The following is a 17,734-nucleotide window of genomic DNA, read 5'->3' as shown; positions in this document are numbered from 1 at the left end:
TCCATCCATGTCCCTGACACATAGGAACTGGAAGGGCTACGCCAACATGAGGACGAGCTACCTACTATCGGTAGTGAATGCTTCTTCCCAGGCAGGTCCCCTTGGCTCACTGAGGAGGACACCTGTCAGCGCTGAACAGTTCCCGCCCAGGCTGATGGCTGTGCATAGATCAGCCTTCGGGGTACATGACACTGAGGTGTGCAAGTTAACGTACGGGTTACCGCCTCCCAGAGCAATCCCCAATGTCCAAAGGGCTTCAAGTCTCTGGACAGATGAAGAGCCTGGCTGGGGTAGGAGCAGGACTGCAAGGGTGCTCCTCACAATTTCTAAGAGGGTTTCCAATGACCGTGGCCCCTCTGCCTGCCCGAGTGGCTCACTCACTTGCCTGAGGTCCATGGCTTTCTTTCTCTCCTTATCTCATTTCCTCCTGCCCCCGGTGCTTCCTGGGGCTGCTTCCCAAAGCCCTCACTTGCAACAAATCCTGCTACCTTGGGATCCGATGCCACTTATTCCTATGCCAACTTCCAAGCAGTTCGGACAGAGAAGACTTCACGCTGGCCACAGGCGGCAATTCCAGAATGGGTGCCTGGAGGGCTCGGAACGTCCCTAGGTGGGAACTGCTGAGCCACCTCAGCAGGACCAGCTCTGCCTCTTCAGGGACTGATGTCCCCTTGCGTGCCAAGAACAGACCTGGTCTCTTTCTGCTCTATGCCTGAGGTCTGCCTGGAGAAGGTGATCCATAAAATAGACCGAATGAAGACCATGGGCCCCAGTCCCCCTGTACCATAAACGTCAGCTCTCAGAATAACACGCCCGCAGAGAAGCTGACTTCTAGTTCTGTGGTACTGACCTCTGGGGTCAGCCTCGGGGGCATGAATCCTGGCAGCTTCATTTACCCGCTGTGTGACCTTGGCCAGCTACTTAACCTCTCTGTGCATTTCCTCATCTGGGGCAATAATGACACCAGGCCTCATGGGGATTTTCTGGGGATAACAGTGGAAAATGGAAGCAAGCATCAGTACCCCAGCCTGAGGCGGGGACCCGATGGAAATATCTGTCCTCTCTCCCCTCCCACATCCACGTCCCACTAACTACCACGTGCTCGCCACGGGCCGCCCCACTGGGACTCAGCCTCCAGCAGCTTGGCAGGTGCTTCAGACTTTGCTCGCTGCCACGAGCACTTTCCTTCGCTCTCAGCAGTGTCTCCCCGTTCCAGCATCTGGCGCGCAGTGAAAAATGTTTAAGAAGTTGCTTCTGGCAAGTTGCATAAGACTCAGAACGAGTCACAACAGCTGATGACCAGACAAATTACATGGGACATGAACCTTGCGGCAGAAATTATGTTGTCCCACCTCATGGAGCTAAGGGTGCTGCAGCTCTGACCTCCCCGGGAGTCACGGCCAGGGGTGCTGTCAGAAAGGGATTCGCTGAAAAAATTAATGGTGAGACGAGCCCGGTGCCTTCTACCATTTCTACCATTTCTCACCTCATTGGATTCTCCGGCAACTCTGCCAGGTTGCTACTGTGACTCTCGTTCTATCGAAAAAGCGTCTGGGAAACTCTGCCTGACTCACCCCAGGGCCCCCAAGCCGGTCTGGAGTGGAGCCAGCATCCAGAGCCAGGGTCTTCTGGTTGTGGTTGTCGTTTTGGCATAAAATATTTCGGTTCATTTTAAATTACACGTTATCAGCAAGCAATGCCTACAAATGGCTCCACAGTAAAACAACTCACTACGGAGCCCAGATTTGCCTTTGCATCCCTGCGGCCCTTCTGCCCAGAATCACCCTCCCGGGAGTGGTGACAACAGTTAGAGGTGTTTTGGGAGCCCCTTCCCACCCCCCCACCCCCCCACCCCCCCACCCCCCCCCCCCGCCGCCGGCCATCATTATGCAAACACTAGAAAAATACACGAAGGCCTGCTTTTACATAAAATAGGGCCAGCTGAGCACACTGCTCGGTACCTTTGCTCTTTTACTTATCAGTACATCTCCAAGGAGGTTCTTGGCAGTGCCTGGAGGACATCCTCCTCCTTCCCCGGGGCTGCTTAGAATGCAAACGGCTACGCCCCATCGCTAACCAGTCTCCTTCTGGGGGCCTGTGGGGAGCCAGGTCTCAAACCCTACACACCACCTTCCAGCTTCCCCTCGAGCCTGAGGCTGTGGAAGGGACCTGGGGAGACAGACGTGTGTCACCACCGGCCATGAAGACCCACAGAAGAGAGAGCAGAGACCAGCTGTGGCAGGACCACGATGAGGCCACAGATGCACGTGTGCAGAAAGCCCTCACTCTTCCAGCCGACAGCCACCGAGGCAGACGCGCTTGCGTGCATGCGGTCTGCCTCACAGGGTGCCCCACATAGGGGACATTCGAAAAAGACAAAAAAAACAATCCCTCGGGCTCTGGCCCAGAATTGAAGAAAGGGCAAACTCCCATACCTGGAGGTTGGGAGAGATGCCCAGGGTTTCTGTGGGGATAACAGCTTTCGGGCACCAGGTTCCCACACCAGCGGGGGCTCACCTGCCCCAGGTCCCCTCCCGTGTGAACAGGACAGAAGTTGCACGGGGCAGGAAGAGAAAATGCGGAGGACAGGTAGAAGCCCTGGGATCAGGTTCCGATTCTGTCACCGGCCCGTCCTGTGTCTTTGGGCCCGTCACTTCACCTCCCTGAGCCTTGGTTTTCTCAGCTATATAATGGGGACAGCAGTGTTCACACTGCAGGGCTGTCAGGACAAATTAGTGAAGTAACTCTTACTACACCCGTGTCCCAGCAGCTCGTCGACACAGGACAGTTGCTGCTGAGAGATTACCAGGTGCGCCCATACAACAGTAGGAAATTTAGAGTCCCTTACCGGCTCTCCAGGGGGACCTGGTTTTCCATCTCTGCCCTCTTTGCCTTCTTCTCCCTGCAAGAGAATCAAATCAAAGGTCATCTCTAGCCGAAGGTGCTGGGAGGAAAGACGGGGTTCTGCTAGAAGCACACGCCTAGTGCACAGTCACAGCCACACTTAAGGGCTCCGGTGTGTGTCCTTCCCAACACCGCAGGTAGGCTCTGATCTCAGATCCGCAGTGCCTGGCACAGAGTGGAAAAGCAGTGAATTGCAACGGCATCATTATTAGAGCTGTTGATCTAAAGCAGCCCTGGACTGGACACTTCCTGAAGTCAAACTTAGGGCAACAGCGCCTCATGGCTGGGCCTCCTGGACTGAACGCAGTGATGAGGGGGTAAGGATGCAGCTTCTGATGGTGAGGGGGCTGGATGCAGGAGAGCACCGGGGCACAGACCCGGGAACACACGGGGGCTCAGAGAATGACAGTGAAGATTCTGCGTGGGTTTCAGAACGGCCGTGGATGCTTGGCCTAGCTGAGTTTCCCCCTCCCTGTAACCAGCCTCCTGCAGCAAGGGAGGTCTCATAAGCCTCACGTCAGTCTAAGAGACCAGTATTCTTCAGGAGTCTTTGCAAATGGGAGAATAATGCTGTGCAAGGGCTATGACAGCACACAGACTTGGATTCCAATCCTGGGCTACCTGCCCTGGGTGGGCTCTGGAAAAAGAAAGCCACAAGGCAGCAGGGCAGAGGGGAAACTGAGTCAAACCAGGCAAGGTCCGAGCCCCACCTGCACTACTAGGCATAAGATCTTGGGCAAGTTACTAGTATTCTTGGCTCCCCAGTGCCCTTTTCCTAAAAAGCGATGCCAGTCCTGCCCTGCGGAGTCACCCGGGCAGCCCAGAACGGATGCTTCTGCTTGCAGAGCAAACCAGGCATCGGTAAATGGTGCCAGCCACGGGGATGCTTCCGGGGCTGCAGGCGCTCGTAAGACCAAGCGTGGTTCCTCATCAGTGCCTTCAGCGTCAGGGTTTGGGCATTGCTGGAAAGTCGCCGGGGACAGCAATCGAAGTTTACTGCTGGCCGAAGCTCAGTGGCTCCCGGAACTCCTCACGAGCGCTGCTCCTGCCGTAGCCGCCCTGACCAGCTACACCTGCAGGGCTGCTGGGGGGTCCGGCTACACCGATCCTCTTCCGCATTCTTTTTTCCCAGAGAAGCAGAGAGAGTGGGGGAGGGGCAGAGGGAGAGACAGAATTCCGAGCAGGATCCACACCCAGCGCAGAGCCCAGCGCAGGGCTCCATCCCACCACCCTGAGATCATGACCTGAGCCAAAACCTTGAGTCAGACGCTCAACCGCCGGAGTCCCCCAGGTGCCCCTGCACTGATCCTCTTTTCAGTTAAGAGTCCAGTTCCTGAAACCACTTCCCGTGCATGCAACAGCGGCCCGTGCACGGAAGACGAAGTTATGCCACGGGAGGAGACAAGGGGCCGACCACAGACTCTGGCTGGAGGCCAGCAGGAGACCCCAGAACTCCTGGCACAGACATGCGGCCCCCAGGAGCGGCACAGGGGCCACTGGGGGAAATGCAAAGGTGAGCGGAGGGCGGCAGGTCAAATCCTGTGAGAAGGAAATGCGGCTCTGCGGGAGGGTAGGGCTGCCTCGAGCCGAGCCTGCCCCGAGCCGAGCCGACAGGCTGCTGACACCTTCAACATCTCAGGGCCTGTTTCTGCACCTTCAGTGAACTGTAGGGACGCTCCCACGTCCTGCAGGCAGAGGAATATAGAAGGTCTTTCTGGTACAGAGCTTGGTGCATAGCTGATGCTTAAGAAAAGATAGGGTGTGTTGTTCTACTTTGGGAAAACTCACGTGGGTGCTCTGTGAGGGCCAGCGAAAGGTTTCCCTGCGCCTCTCCCAGCCCTTACCAGCTGTGGAAGCCACTTCTTCTTATTCAGCATTTCTTCTAACCAGTTCCTGTACGGAAATACGTCTGTGTCGTTTATAAGTTGCTCCTTTTACTGAAATGCCTTCCTCCTGCCCCTTCTCATCCTAGACTACTTGACCTTGAACACTCCCCTTGAGTGTCAGCTCCCCAGCTATCCCTCTGGATCTGGCTTGAGTATCCACCCCTGGGCTCTGTGGCCCCCTGGGTCCCCCTGCGTCACAAGCACATCACATTTTGTGTCAGTGGTTCCTTCCTTTTCTCTTTGGCTTCTCCATGAGACCCCAGGCTGCACACCAGCAGGGATGAGGGCTGGGTCCGTCTGGTACCCCGAACACTGGCCTGGGTCAGTACTTGGTGCTGTGCTGGTGAGGGGGTGGCAGAGGTGGACAGAAATGAACAGGTGAGTGGGGTTGCACGCCCTCAGTGCTGTGATGGCACAGGGCTAAGGGCTCCTGAAACACAGCACAGAGTTCTACCTAAGCACTGGAGAGGCTCGGGGTGCCTCCTGGAGAACATAACGTCCAGCCAGACCTTGGGATGAGCGGCTGAGGGGGCCCAAGGCATGGGATACATGCATTAATGTGTGGAGAGCTCTCTGCATGGGACTTGTGGGGCAGTGAACACCATGCACGGGAAAGCTCTGATGAGTCTTATTGTCTAGGCAGAGGGGGAGGGAATGTTTCTGAGACAAATGCTGAGGAAGGAGCAAAGCAGTTCAGGACAGCTGGGAGTGGGGATGGGGTGAGAGACAGGAAAGCAGGGTCCATTCATGGGCACCAGGGAGGCACACACCCAGGCTTGGCTCAGGTCTGAGCCCCAGGATGGGGTTGGCATGGTACACACAGTCACAGCAAAGGCCAGGTCTCTCTTCTGTGCATGAGGACTTCAGTTATAAGGGGTCAGCACAAAAGCCAAACCCAGATTTTCTCTCCCTAGCTTTACCACCGCTAGAATTAAATCAGTCAATTCTTCCCAGCTGCCAGAACAGGCTAGGCTACTGGACTGCAGTTTAGACCAAAGGGGTTTCACATCCCAGCCCGTGTTTTCAGGTCTGAGCACCCTGCACAGGTTACTCAACCTCGGGGTCACACGGCTGTAGGGAGTACTACTGATGGTGTCCCTGGAATGCCTCCTCACTGGGTGGGGGCATTTGTCAGATACTCTAGGAGGAAGGGCTCTCCCACAGCAGTTCGTTCATCCACCTGTTTCTGTAATTAATATTTGCTGGGTGTTCATTATGTGTGGGAAGCAAAAACCTGATCTTCCAGAACCCAAGACCTAGAGCATCGCCCTGATTAGCAGGCACTCCACTGTAATGTCCCCAGGTCTAGCAAACAGTAGGTTCTTAAACAGAGTTTGCTGAATGAGCAAACCAATCAATGAATAACGGAGGAGGTGGTCACTGATCAGACCATTACACAAATAAAGATGTGACAACAGCTGAGATAGGCACTCAGGAAAAAGAAAAAGAAACCAGGAGAGCCCACCCTAGCCTGGGGGCAGGGGAGGAGGCAGTGAAAACTTTCTAGGGTTGATGCCTGAGATGAGTGGGAAAAATCAAAGGCATCCACTGGTAGAAGACGTGATGAAGGGGCATTCTGGATAGACAGAAAGGCATGTGCAAAGGTCCTGTGGTAGGGAGAGGAGAGGATGCAGAGCATTTTAGGAACCAAAAGGAAGTCAGCATGTCTGCAATAAAACACATCGTTATGCAGGGCGGGGGTGGGGGGCTGTGGCCAGTAGAGGCCCCAGCAGTTGGCCCAGGCCAGACCACAAGCCCCCCAGGGATTCATAATCCACGGAGACGGCCTCTCTGCACCCATCTTATTAGTAACACCCTGAAGAGCTCCACCCCACTGAGAGATACATTGGATGTAAAAGTCCAGAACAGTATTTATAGAAAGTAATTTGGTGGTTATGTATCAAGAACCTCAGACAATATTGTACCCAACAGGTAGACCCCACCTTTGTGGACCATCGTACAGAAAACGGGAAAGCACCAGGCATGCAAACTAGCTTATTACAGTCTTTATCCAATAACTGTGGGATTTCTGTAGCAACAGAGTGATCACATATATTATGGTGTATTTGTGGGGTGGAGTGTACGTAAAATTTGATGAGCTCATGAGCATTTAACACCAGTGTGGGGAGCAGGAGCTGTTTCTATCATCAGAGAGAATCGTCAGAGTCGGGCACACGTGTGCGTGGGCTGGCTCAACTCTACCTACACGTACGTGCGTGTGTGGACAGAGGGAAACGCTATCTACACAGGTCAGCAACGCCTGTTGCATGAGACAATGAGGTTTACACTGACCCCAACCAAAAACATACCTGGCTTTGGTTAGGGATTATCCTCATTTTCTGGAGCACTGGAAACTCCCCTAAGAACCATGCATTGCTCTAACAGTGGGCAAATCTATTTTTGTTTGCCCATTTTTGTAGTGGAGAAACCAGGCATTTTGTTTGTTCGTTTGTTTGTTCGTTTGTTTTTGTAATGCTACTTACTGGGATTCCGGGTAATCCAGATGGACCTTGGGGGCCAGGAGGACCTTCCTTCCCCTAAAAGATCCAAGACAGAAAACACCATTAAATCTCAGATCGGCTTTTCTGGAAGTATGTGATTTCACATAGAATTGCCTTCATGGGCTGGAAGGGGTCTTTGGTGGGAAGCAACGGGTGCTTCTGCCTCTTGGCTTTCCAGGCAGGTCTCCCTTCCTACCCGCCCCACTGCAGGGAGGTGCCCCGGGCAGAGCACAATCACGTGGGTGGGTGGGCAGACAGGGGCTCATTTTGGCTGTATGACATATACTCGGGGGGAGTTAAAGTAGGAAAAGTCTGGGGGAGAAGAGATTCGGGTTTGGGGGTCCACAAGACTTGGGTACAGCTCTACACTCTGTCCCTACACTGCCTGAAATTCGGGTCCTCATCATGTAGCTCAAGACCAGAGCATCTGGGGCTGTTGTGCACACAGGACCCAAAGCAAGTGAAAAGATGACCAGTACCTGAACAGACCATCTATTATTACCGTCCTCTTGACCTTTTACCACCAGTAGGTCGCTTTTAGTATATCTTTCCCCCGTGATATAGAGCTTGTGTTTTCAAAGACTGTTTGCCCAATTGCATTAACTCATGCTTCTTTCTCCATTTTATTCACCAAAGATGCACATCACTGCCAACCAAGGCTACTAAATCAGATGACGTCATCAGTGCCATCACCTCTATCTGCCTAAACATTCTGATGTCATCTGTGTCTCTAAGACCATCAGAGGCCCTGACAACTTCACAGTCTCTCAATCACTGTTCCTTCTGCGATAAAATGCTGGCATCAGGTTTTACAATCTCATCTATAGGCCACACCAAGTGACATATTCGTAAGGGTTGTGATGTTAACTTCTTGCAAAAAAAGCAAAAAGCAAAACTACTTTGACATTTAATTCACCTTTATGCAGATCTTATATATCATCCCATCAAAAGTATCCAATTGGGAGACCCAAAGAACACTTCCTTTACGAAGTGTTACTTAAACTCAGTAAAAACTCCACAACTGAGTTTTATTCCACCCTGAAGAAAGTGGAAGATAATAGTCACGTCATGAAGAGATGAGATCTTTTCTCGTCACCCTGGGAACAGATGAGGATTAGACCACATTGGAGGTTGACTACTCCTTTGTTAAAATGTTTTCTCAAAAGGAGTAGCACTTGATGCAGTCATGTTGAAGGGTTTCCTTTAACTTTAGAAACAGGAATGCTCAGGTCCCGCGTTTGCCCTGACAACAGTTTGGTATGCCCTGCATCTCTGTAACGTGACAACCCATGATATCAGAGGTTGCCTGGACACAGCACCACTTAGACCAACACGAAATAACAGCAGGAAAGCAAAACCATCCACCACCTCCCATCTCACCGAACGTACAAACGCGCAACTAAGGAGATACTTTTGGGTCCACATAGGACAAATACTCAGTCATCATTAGGGATCTTTGGATATTGATAATAGAGCTCCCTGGATTCCCTCCTGAATGTCTACTGTTCCAAAGACCGCAGGGATGGAGCCACCGTTGGTCAGCAAAAGGCAGCCCTCTGCTGTTTTTGCAAATAAAGTTTTATCAGAAGCCTTTTGTTGACCTGTTGTCTGTGGCTGACTTCACCTTACCTCAGCAGGGCTGAGTTTTTCCAACAGAGACCACATGGTCCATGACACGGGCATATTTACTGTTTAGGGATTCTTTGCTTCTATCGGAGGATGCACAAGGGGTCCAGATGCTTGTTCTTTTTTTTTTTTTTTTTAATTTCTTTTCAGTGTAACAGTATTCATTGTGTTTGCACCACACCCAGTGCTCCATGCAATCCGTGCCCTCTCCAATACCCACCACCTGGTTCCCCCAACCTCCCACCTCCCGCCCCTTCAAAACCCTCAGATCATTTTTCAGAGTCCATAGTCTTGTTCTTAAACCTGTTTGCATTGTGGAAGTCATAGTTTGCTGTGGAAATTACACAGTTTAATTATTCATTAGGTAACCCCGTTAAATTTAGGTGGGCAAAGAAAAAGAACGATCTTTAAGTGAGGACTTCAAAATACATTATAAGGACGACTCACGATCCAGATCTCTATAGCAGGATAGCTATGAAAGGTTAGGAAAAAAATACCCTAATGATCCAGGATCCAGGATTCTACATTGAAATCGTCCCACGGGTGCTGTTATACTCTGAAACCACCCTTAAGAAGGGCAGCAAATAGTGACTGGGGAGATATTCCTGTCATAAGGATAATGACAAGAGATTCCGTGCTGAGGACCCAAAGTCAAGGAAGGTCATCATTCTATGTCGAAAAGAGGCTCCTGGTTTGTATGTTTCAATTCAAAATACAATGGAAATGTTTTCAGTTTGTATGTATCTTTTTTTTTTTTTAACCTCATCCCAGTTAGCGTTCTTTATTTCTTTTTTTAATTACCAACACTTGTTACTTACGCTAAGAAGATCTGGAGAATATTCTGGTTTGTTGTATACAGTGAAGTAACGGGACCTCCAGACAGCTCCAAGCCCAGCTGTCGCCCGCCTCAGGGTCCCCCATGACAGAACAATGTCTCATTCAATACAGCTTAATTCCCAAGTACCTGAGGATTCCTGTCTGGGTCCTGCATCTGATTCTCCTTGGGCTAACTGTTCATTTGTTTTGTTTGTTTGTTTATTTGTTTGTTTGGTTTTTAGTCCATTTGTTTTTACTGTTTTACTTTGCTGTCTGCAAATTGGTAAACAGCAGGTGGGCTGCTTAGACAGGACTGGCCAGATGAGGAAGGAAAGACCACCCACCTGGCTGGGAATTTTCAACCTCAACACCCCTGGGGCCCACCCCGACCATCCCACACCGTGGGTCAGTGTGGAACCGAGGGAAGAACACGGAGTTGGGAGTTTCCCAACTGACCTCACTCTGGACCTGGAACTGATTTCCTGTGTGGCTTTGGACCAGAGACCCATTCCCACTGGGCTTTGTCCTCCTCGTCCCAAGAGGGGGAAGCTGTCCTAATTGCTCCTTCAAGTGCTCTTGGCACTGGAGTCCAGACATCCCTGGGCAGGGCTGACCTGCTCACCAGCCAGCTTGGAGTGTGACCCCTTTCTTACTTCTCTCCCCTCTTTGGAATGGTTGACTAACAGGGAGTCCTCCTATCTGATGTGCCTCCTGATGCATGCTGTGGCCTCGGTGTGGGTCAGCTCCAGCCTTTCCACTCCCCTCTCCCTGTCGGGAGAGAACCACACTGGCGGGGGCCTGGGTAAGCTGGTTGTTAATGGAATCCTGGAATCACAGATTGCCACGTCATTCATCCAAACCTGTATTTTTGAGGCAAGACACCAGGGCACCAACAGAAAGCGGCCCCTCCTGTGGTTTCCTTGCAAGACCCTTGCTGAATACTGGGTATGAGTGAGCCACAGAGGTAGGGAGGCCCCGGGCAGGGCTGGCAGACACCTGGGTTCTGGGTCGCCCAAACACAGACTCAAGGCAGGTCCAGTCCAGCGAGGAACTTACCGGCGACCCTTGGACTCCTGGAGGGCCAGTAGCACCAGCAATTCCGTCCGCTCCCTGAGGATGACAGAGCAGGACGTCAGTGGCAGAATCATGAGTGTCTCTCTGTGCACGAAGCCCGTGGAGCACAAGGTTGCAAGCCGAGCCCCTCCCCAGCAGCTGGAACCCTAAGTACTCCTGGGGGGCTTCTGCCCTCCCTGGTAGGTGGGGCTGGCCTCTGGGAACACAAAGATGCTGGGAGTACGGCAGCCACATTGCACGAAGGACCAGAGCATCCACAGTCATCCCTAGGACAATGGGACAGGGTCTCACTTCAGAGTAGACATTTTCAGCTAATATCAGAGAACATTTAGGGATAGAGGCAAAAATGAATGACTGGATTTATGGTCCAGGTCAATAGGGAAGGCAATTGGTTTTGTCAGCTCAAGGATGGAAAATGCATAGACAGATCCAGGAAGAAGGAGCTCTACACAGGTGAGTACAGCAGAGTGAGCCCAGACTTGTCCCCCGTCCCTGCGGGCTCTCTCCAGGGCTGCTCCCCCTGCCTGCAATCCAGTCCCCCTGGGCTTGGAGCTCATAGCCTGCCTTCCTCCCCATCTCAGTTCAGTGAGAAATTACCTGCCTCCCAAATCGAAAACCCAAGTCCCTGCCCCTCTTAATAATGCCTTTATGCCCCTCCTAGCCTTTGCCTCTCTCTGACATCCTAGTGTTGGTCGATTATTTGCTTTACTGGGAACTAAAACTGTTCCTTGGAGCTAGCAGGGGCTCGCTTGTTCTTAAATAAATGAGTAAAGGAAAAGCTGGGCTGGCTGGCAGATGGGGCAGAGAGTCTTTAGACGAACACATACGCTGCTTCTTTCTAGCTTTGGGCATTTAACTTCAGTTTCCTCGTTGGTAAAGGGAGAAGTGACATGATTGCCCAGGCTGTAAGGAGGGTGGGGAGGCATTGCCTGCAGCATGCTTAGCACAGAACAGAGGGTGTCAGTTGGGGTGCACCTCCCCGAGCCAGATCCTGGGTCCATATCCTGCTTCTCCACTTTATTTTACTCCTCTGCGTCTCTCAGATCCTTTGTGCACTGGAGAGGAAGAGAGGACCTATTTCCTTGAATTGTTGAGAGGACTCGTAAGGTCCTACATAGAAAGAGCTAGCTAGCACTGGCACTCACTAAGGGCTTTCCCCAAAGTGTTCTCTGTTATCAGCGACACTCCTAACAGTGGTGTGTCTACTGGCCTGCCCAAGACTGCAAGCATTGCAGATATGGACCAAGTATGGGAAGACAAATAAGCAAGATCTTGCATACCTTACTGATGATACCTTTCCAGCAGCTTTTAGGTTTTTTACATACACTTATCGAGTGCCTATGTCATAGCAAGTGCTGGCCAAGTTTTAGGGCTACAGAAATGGCTGTACCATGGACCTCAAGGAAATCTGATATAGCAATGGAAGATAGGTCTTATTTGCCATGTCAGATAAATTCCCCAGGGATAAGATGCAATCAGATTTGCCTCCACCTCTTCCCCAGGTAATGAGCCAGTAAATGTTTAAGAAGTAAAGGATGTTGATAATACGTGCATACATAGCTCGAGGTTCATGCTTCCCTGGCTGGGATGCTGCTGGGAACCTCCACCTCTAGTTCAAACCCAGCACAACCATGGAGTTTCTATTGGATTCTTCTATATAATTTTGCCAAACCCCCCCCAGCACCCTGTACCCTGGAACCTAGCTATGTTGTAATTAAATTCCATACAGCACATTGGGAATAGGGTAAGGGTTTTCTCTGAAAGAGAGATGCCAACTGAGCACCAGAAAATAAGCTTTGGAGTAACACTAATCAAGGAGCCTTATCTGTTTGGTATCTATATCCCGGGTTACGGCGTCCGACAGAGAAGCACACAAAGAACAATGCATAAATGACCAGGCGGGTTTCCTGCTCTCAAGTTGCTTCTGCATGACTGGCCACTAAACCCGGATGGACGGGTGACCGGTATCCATTCCCAAAAACAATGAACAGATCAGGGCATGCATGGCACAAAGCAGGAGCTCAGTAAGTATCAACTGCATGAACCGACCACATTGATCAGTGGGAGACAGAAAAGCTGCCCTCTGATCATGCCCGTTTCTGAATCCCAGATTCATCATCTAGCATGAGAACCAGTAGCTAGGAGCCACTTCCTACAGCTGCCCTAGAGTCCAAAGGCAATTTCCAAGGAGAGGAGAGCACGGCTTCTTTTGCACTGTGGATGTGTAATAGGCTTTTGAAAGACCAGGATGGGGAGGGGGGGGGGCTTTAGCAGATTTTCGTGAACCTAAATGGCAAGAGCTGAACCATCCCCTGGAAAGGAGGTTTGAAATCCTGGTCACGGCAGAGACACACAATGAGGAGTGAAGACTGAGAAATGGGAAAGGATGCTCATAGCACAGGCCATCCATGCGGGGAGGTGGGAGTGAGCTGAGGGTCTGAGGCTTGAGGTGAGCTCTCCAGCAAACTGGGAAAGCTTTTGTACTTTTACAGTTAATGTACTTTTTATGAGTCTGCTGTAAAAGTCAGCTTCGAAGTAAAAGATGCAGTTTCATGCTTCCGTATGATCTTACTGGAAATATACATTTAAAACAACCTAATTTATTCTAAGAACGAACATACTTACACTTAGAAGTCATTTAGCATTGTTCAAAAGAAGACAAAGCAAGATTAATGGTATGCATTTGAACTTCATGATCTTAACCCAGCCTCTGCTTCTCTACTGATTATGTCAGGTTGGTCCCTGTTTGAAGTGGGTTCCTGTTTAGTTGTCCATTAGCCATTACCAATGATCCCTCATTCTGCAAAGTCTGGGGGCACCAGGGCTCCTGGAGAACCCATGGGAAGTTGCAGGCAGCTGGTCCTGGGCTAGGCGAGGCTGCTCATTTGCGCTGCCCGTTACCATGGCTACCCTAGGTGGATACGTAAGCAACAACTTCAAGACTAATCTGTGGGCAGTTTGGACCAAAGGGAGATGAATTTGTTAGAAGAGCATCAGTCAGCGTCAGTCACTACCAGAGCAAGGAAGACCATTTGCTCAGGGGCCCAATGGGGACAAATGGGAAGATAATTCACCGAATCTGTGGTTATACTGATGACAATGCCTCACAGTGAGGATGAATGAGTAGCTGAAGATGGTAATAATGAATAATAATAACTTTGTTGTTATTATTATTGTTATTGTTATTTAAATAATAAATCCAGGAAAGTCTGTGTTTATAAAGACACTCTGTGATGCCCAGAGCCTCTTGCCATGGGACAGGATCCTATGCAAGACAGGAACCTGCTTCTCCATTTCTCACTTATGGTCCTAACCTTACACTTTTCTCAGGTTTCTCATCACCTGCGATAGATAGAAATTAATAATATATTAAGCCTGCCCACGTCTGCTAAGCTCCCCCTGGTCCCAACAGCATTTTAATGCACTGCCCAGGAACGCCACCTATTCAAGTCACTCCATCCTTGACTCCATTGGGTCCCATGGGGTCGAGTCCCCATCCTTGACCCATTGTCCCTCTGGGACCTACACCTTCTGTTCAGCCCTGGACACCTTTCAGGTGTCAGCCCAGTCCTTAACAAGGCAGGTCCAATGAGCATGGGAACCTGTTCCAGCATCAAAACCAAGAGAGGAGGGGATTCAAATCATTACTTACCCGTGGCCCAGGGCTCCCAGGGGGCCCCATGAAACCGGGAACTCCAGGATGACCCTAGGAAAATACAAGAAGCAATTCTTCAAAGTGACCTATAAGAAGCTTTTCGCTTTGGTGGCTAGTAAATTTCAGACAACAATCCAGAATCTGACTTCTAACTCCAGTAATAGATTTTAGATAAAGGCACTGGCAACAAAAAAAACTTTCTATATATGTATGTGTATATGTATATGTCTATGTATATATGTGTGTGTGTATGTGTATATATTACTGGTGTTTCCATAGCTTGAGAAAGTATCCAACAGTATTTACAAAAACGAATCTCTCCTGAGCGTGGATTTGCTTCTACATAAAGTGAAGGAAGACGGTGTGGGGAAGTCGCTGAGGGCACAGATGAAAACAGATGTGGCCATAGTGGCTACAGGATTCTATGGCTGGGTGATAGATATGGAGGTGAGGGGTCTTTTTATTATGCTTTCTAATTTTTGTGTAGACTGGAAACATCCTGTAATAAAAATGTGAGCGCAAATAAAAGCATATGCACACACAACATACAGTCACAATGGAAACTCTGGGGTTACCGAATCATGACATCTCTGCTGTAGTGGAGTTGCATTACTTTAAGAAAGAGATTCACGCCTCCATGCAGAGCAGAGTCTATGTGTGTTATGGCAGGAGCTAAACAAGCTAGAGTACCGCATACACCATTTTGTTTTCGAACGACAGTGTTTTACAAAAGCAGACACACAACTGTGGCAGATCTCCCTGCCCTTCACTTCTATCTCCTGCTACTGGGAAACGCAAGCTATAACAGCCAGGATCGAGTGTATTGGTCTTGAAAATTTGCTGTTGCAAGAATAATCCAAATACATTTTGTTTTTCCAAACACAGATGGAATTTTAGCTGAGCATGTTGTTCAGACCTTGAACATAGCTCTGAACACATCCCCTCAGGAGTGCTTGCTTCACCGTCATGGAACAGAAACCTCCATGAGGTCAGGGATTTGCCCATTACTCCCTCTACAGCTCAGAGCCTGGTGCCGCGCCTGCCATGCAGCTGGTTGCAAGGAGGACCAATGGGAAGATGCAGAGAGGAGTGATGGGTGGAGGGCAGGTGGGAGGGAGGAAAGGGAAGAGTGCCAGCAGCCAAGCAGGAGCCACTTTAACTGGCAGAAAGGCTGCTGGAGGCTAGGGAACTGGACTGAAGAATCAGGTGGTAATGCTGTATAAAAGATGACAGGGATACTGGTTTCGAATCCACAGAAAGAGGAGTATGTTGTCATGGGCACTACCTTGCAATGCATTTGGAGAAGTGGTCCAACAGGGCTGGCTGGGCACTGAGCACAGAAGGGACATCTGTGTAACATTTCAAGTAGTACCATGAGTTATGTGACAGGTATTTGAAGAGTGATAGGAGGGTGGGTGGAAAGAAGGGGGCATTGTGTAATGGATGATAACCATTTCAGAGAACTAGACTTCTAAGGGTAAGATTCCAACAAAACAAAACAAAAGGAAATCAGAAAAGGCAGGCTGCTCAGATAACTGGGGAAGGGGAATGTGACAATGAACCACAGGAATCAATATGGAAACCATGAAAATGTGGTTTAAAAAAATTCCTACTTCAAACAAAGGAGATCCAAGAGGTGAGGTCAGAAATGGCAGAATGAAATTCATCTAGGAGAAACAGTGATCTCTCTTCAGGTTCTTTACAAAGTAAGTTCTTACCTGGTCACCTTTCTGTCCAGTTTCACCATATGCACCACGCTCCCCTTTACTTCCCTTGGGAGAAAAAAGAAATAAACTTATTAGAAATGTTGGTAGAACTATATTGCAAAAGAAAAAAGTCTGTATGCATTCATCTAGCTATGGACTCATTTCTTCATCCATTTACTCTTCCTTCATCAAACTCTCATCCAGTCTGAGCCACAGGCCAGGCATGGCATCCACAGAGAGAAACAAAGGAGTCTGATTGAGGAACTGCTGATGGAATGGCTTAACTGGGTCACGGGGTGCTGGTGGGGGTCAGTGGAAAATGGAACTGGGGAGGCAGACAATGCCTCCCTCACTGAGAGCCCTGCATGTTTTCTCCTTGAAGCTGGATTGAGCTGCAGGCACTGGGAAGTTTGACTGCTCTCCGTTTCAGAAGGGATCCCTGACTGCAGTAGAGGCTGGGCTGAAAGGCCCAGGACAAAGAGAGGAGGGGCAGTCAGGAGGAAATGGGGATATTTAGGTGTGGGAGGGGAAGGAGCCAAATCATCACAGTGTCTGGTGTGAGGTGGGAAGAAGGAGAAACTAAGACAGTGGACGGGACAGCACTGCCCAGAAGGCTGAGGAAGAAGACTCACTCCATCTGTATGTATGTGTGCTCCTTGCTCCCTCCCTTTCTAGCTGTGTGACCTTGAGTGGGTCACTTAAACTGTGAGTTGTAAGATTTCTTGTTTATCTATAAAGTAGAGAAAATCATGATTGCTTACCCTGTGAAGTGTTGGAAGAATTAAAATCAGACACAACACAAAGCACAGAACATAGCAAGAGCTCAATAAACATTAGTTATAATTATTTTTGTAAATTATTTTGTATTTGAACCCTGGCTTTGTCATCGCTAACCCTGTCATTGGGCAACCTGCTTCACGTCTATCTCCTTCTTTTAAAATGAGAATAATAAAAATAGAACCTTTGTCATGAGATTGTTACGAGCATTAAAATAACCTAAAATCTACAAAGTGCATAAGCCAGTAATGAGTTCATTGTTAGTTATCACCCTTCTCATCATTTTAGTCATTACCATCATCATCTGTCACTATCACTATCATCACTATTATCATCACCTTCATCATCATCCTCACCATCATCTCTCTCACCATGATCACCATGATCATCACCATCACCAGTCATCATCACCAGTCATCACCATCATCATCACCATCATCATCACCATCATCATTACCATCATCTCTATCACCATGATCGCCATCATCATCACCATCATCATCACCTTCATCTCTATCATCATCATCACCATCATCTCCATCATCTCTATCATCACCATCATCTCTATCATCATCATCACCATCATCTCCATCATCATCACCATCATCATCACCATCATCTCTCTCACCATGACCACCATGATCATCACCATCATCACCAGTCATCATCATCATTGTCACCATCATCATCACCATCATCACCATGATCACCATGATCATCATCATCATCACCATCATCATCAACATCATCATCACCATCATCTCTATCACCATGATCGCCATCAACATC

The 17,734-nt window shown here is 49.5% G+C and overlaps 1 protein-coding gene across 2 annotated transcripts in view; it reads right to left on the bottom strand.

Moving 5' to 3' along the window:
* COL22A1 (collagen type XXII alpha 1 chain) overlaps window positions 1-17,734 on the bottom strand; it is a 249,235-nt gene that overhangs the window by 26,534 nt on the left and 204,967 nt on the right. For both annotated transcript variants that reach the window (XM_047727479.1, XM_047727480.1), the window contains exons 47-51: window positions 16,181-16,234; window positions 14,460-14,513; window positions 10,790-10,843; window positions 7,274-7,327; window positions 2,849-2,902 (exon numbers count right to left, since the gene is read on the bottom strand). In XM_047727479.1, the coding sequence (XP_047583435.1) occupies window positions 2,849-2,902; window positions 7,274-7,327; window positions 10,790-10,843; window positions 14,460-14,513; window positions 16,181-16,234 (270 nt within the window). The remainder of the gene's footprint in view (window positions 1-2,848; window positions 2,903-7,273; window positions 7,328-10,789; window positions 10,844-14,459; window positions 14,514-16,180; window positions 16,235-17,734) is intronic.

This window comes from Lutra lutra, chromosome 4 (genome assembly GCF_902655055.1).
Source record: "Lutra lutra chromosome 4, mLutLut1.2, whole genome shotgun sequence".
NCBI classification, from domain to species: Eukaryota; Metazoa; Chordata; class Mammalia; order Carnivora; family Mustelidae; genus Lutra; species Lutra lutra.
Note: the sequence above shows the minus strand (reverse complement) of the source record. Positions and strands in the feature narration are given on the sequence as shown.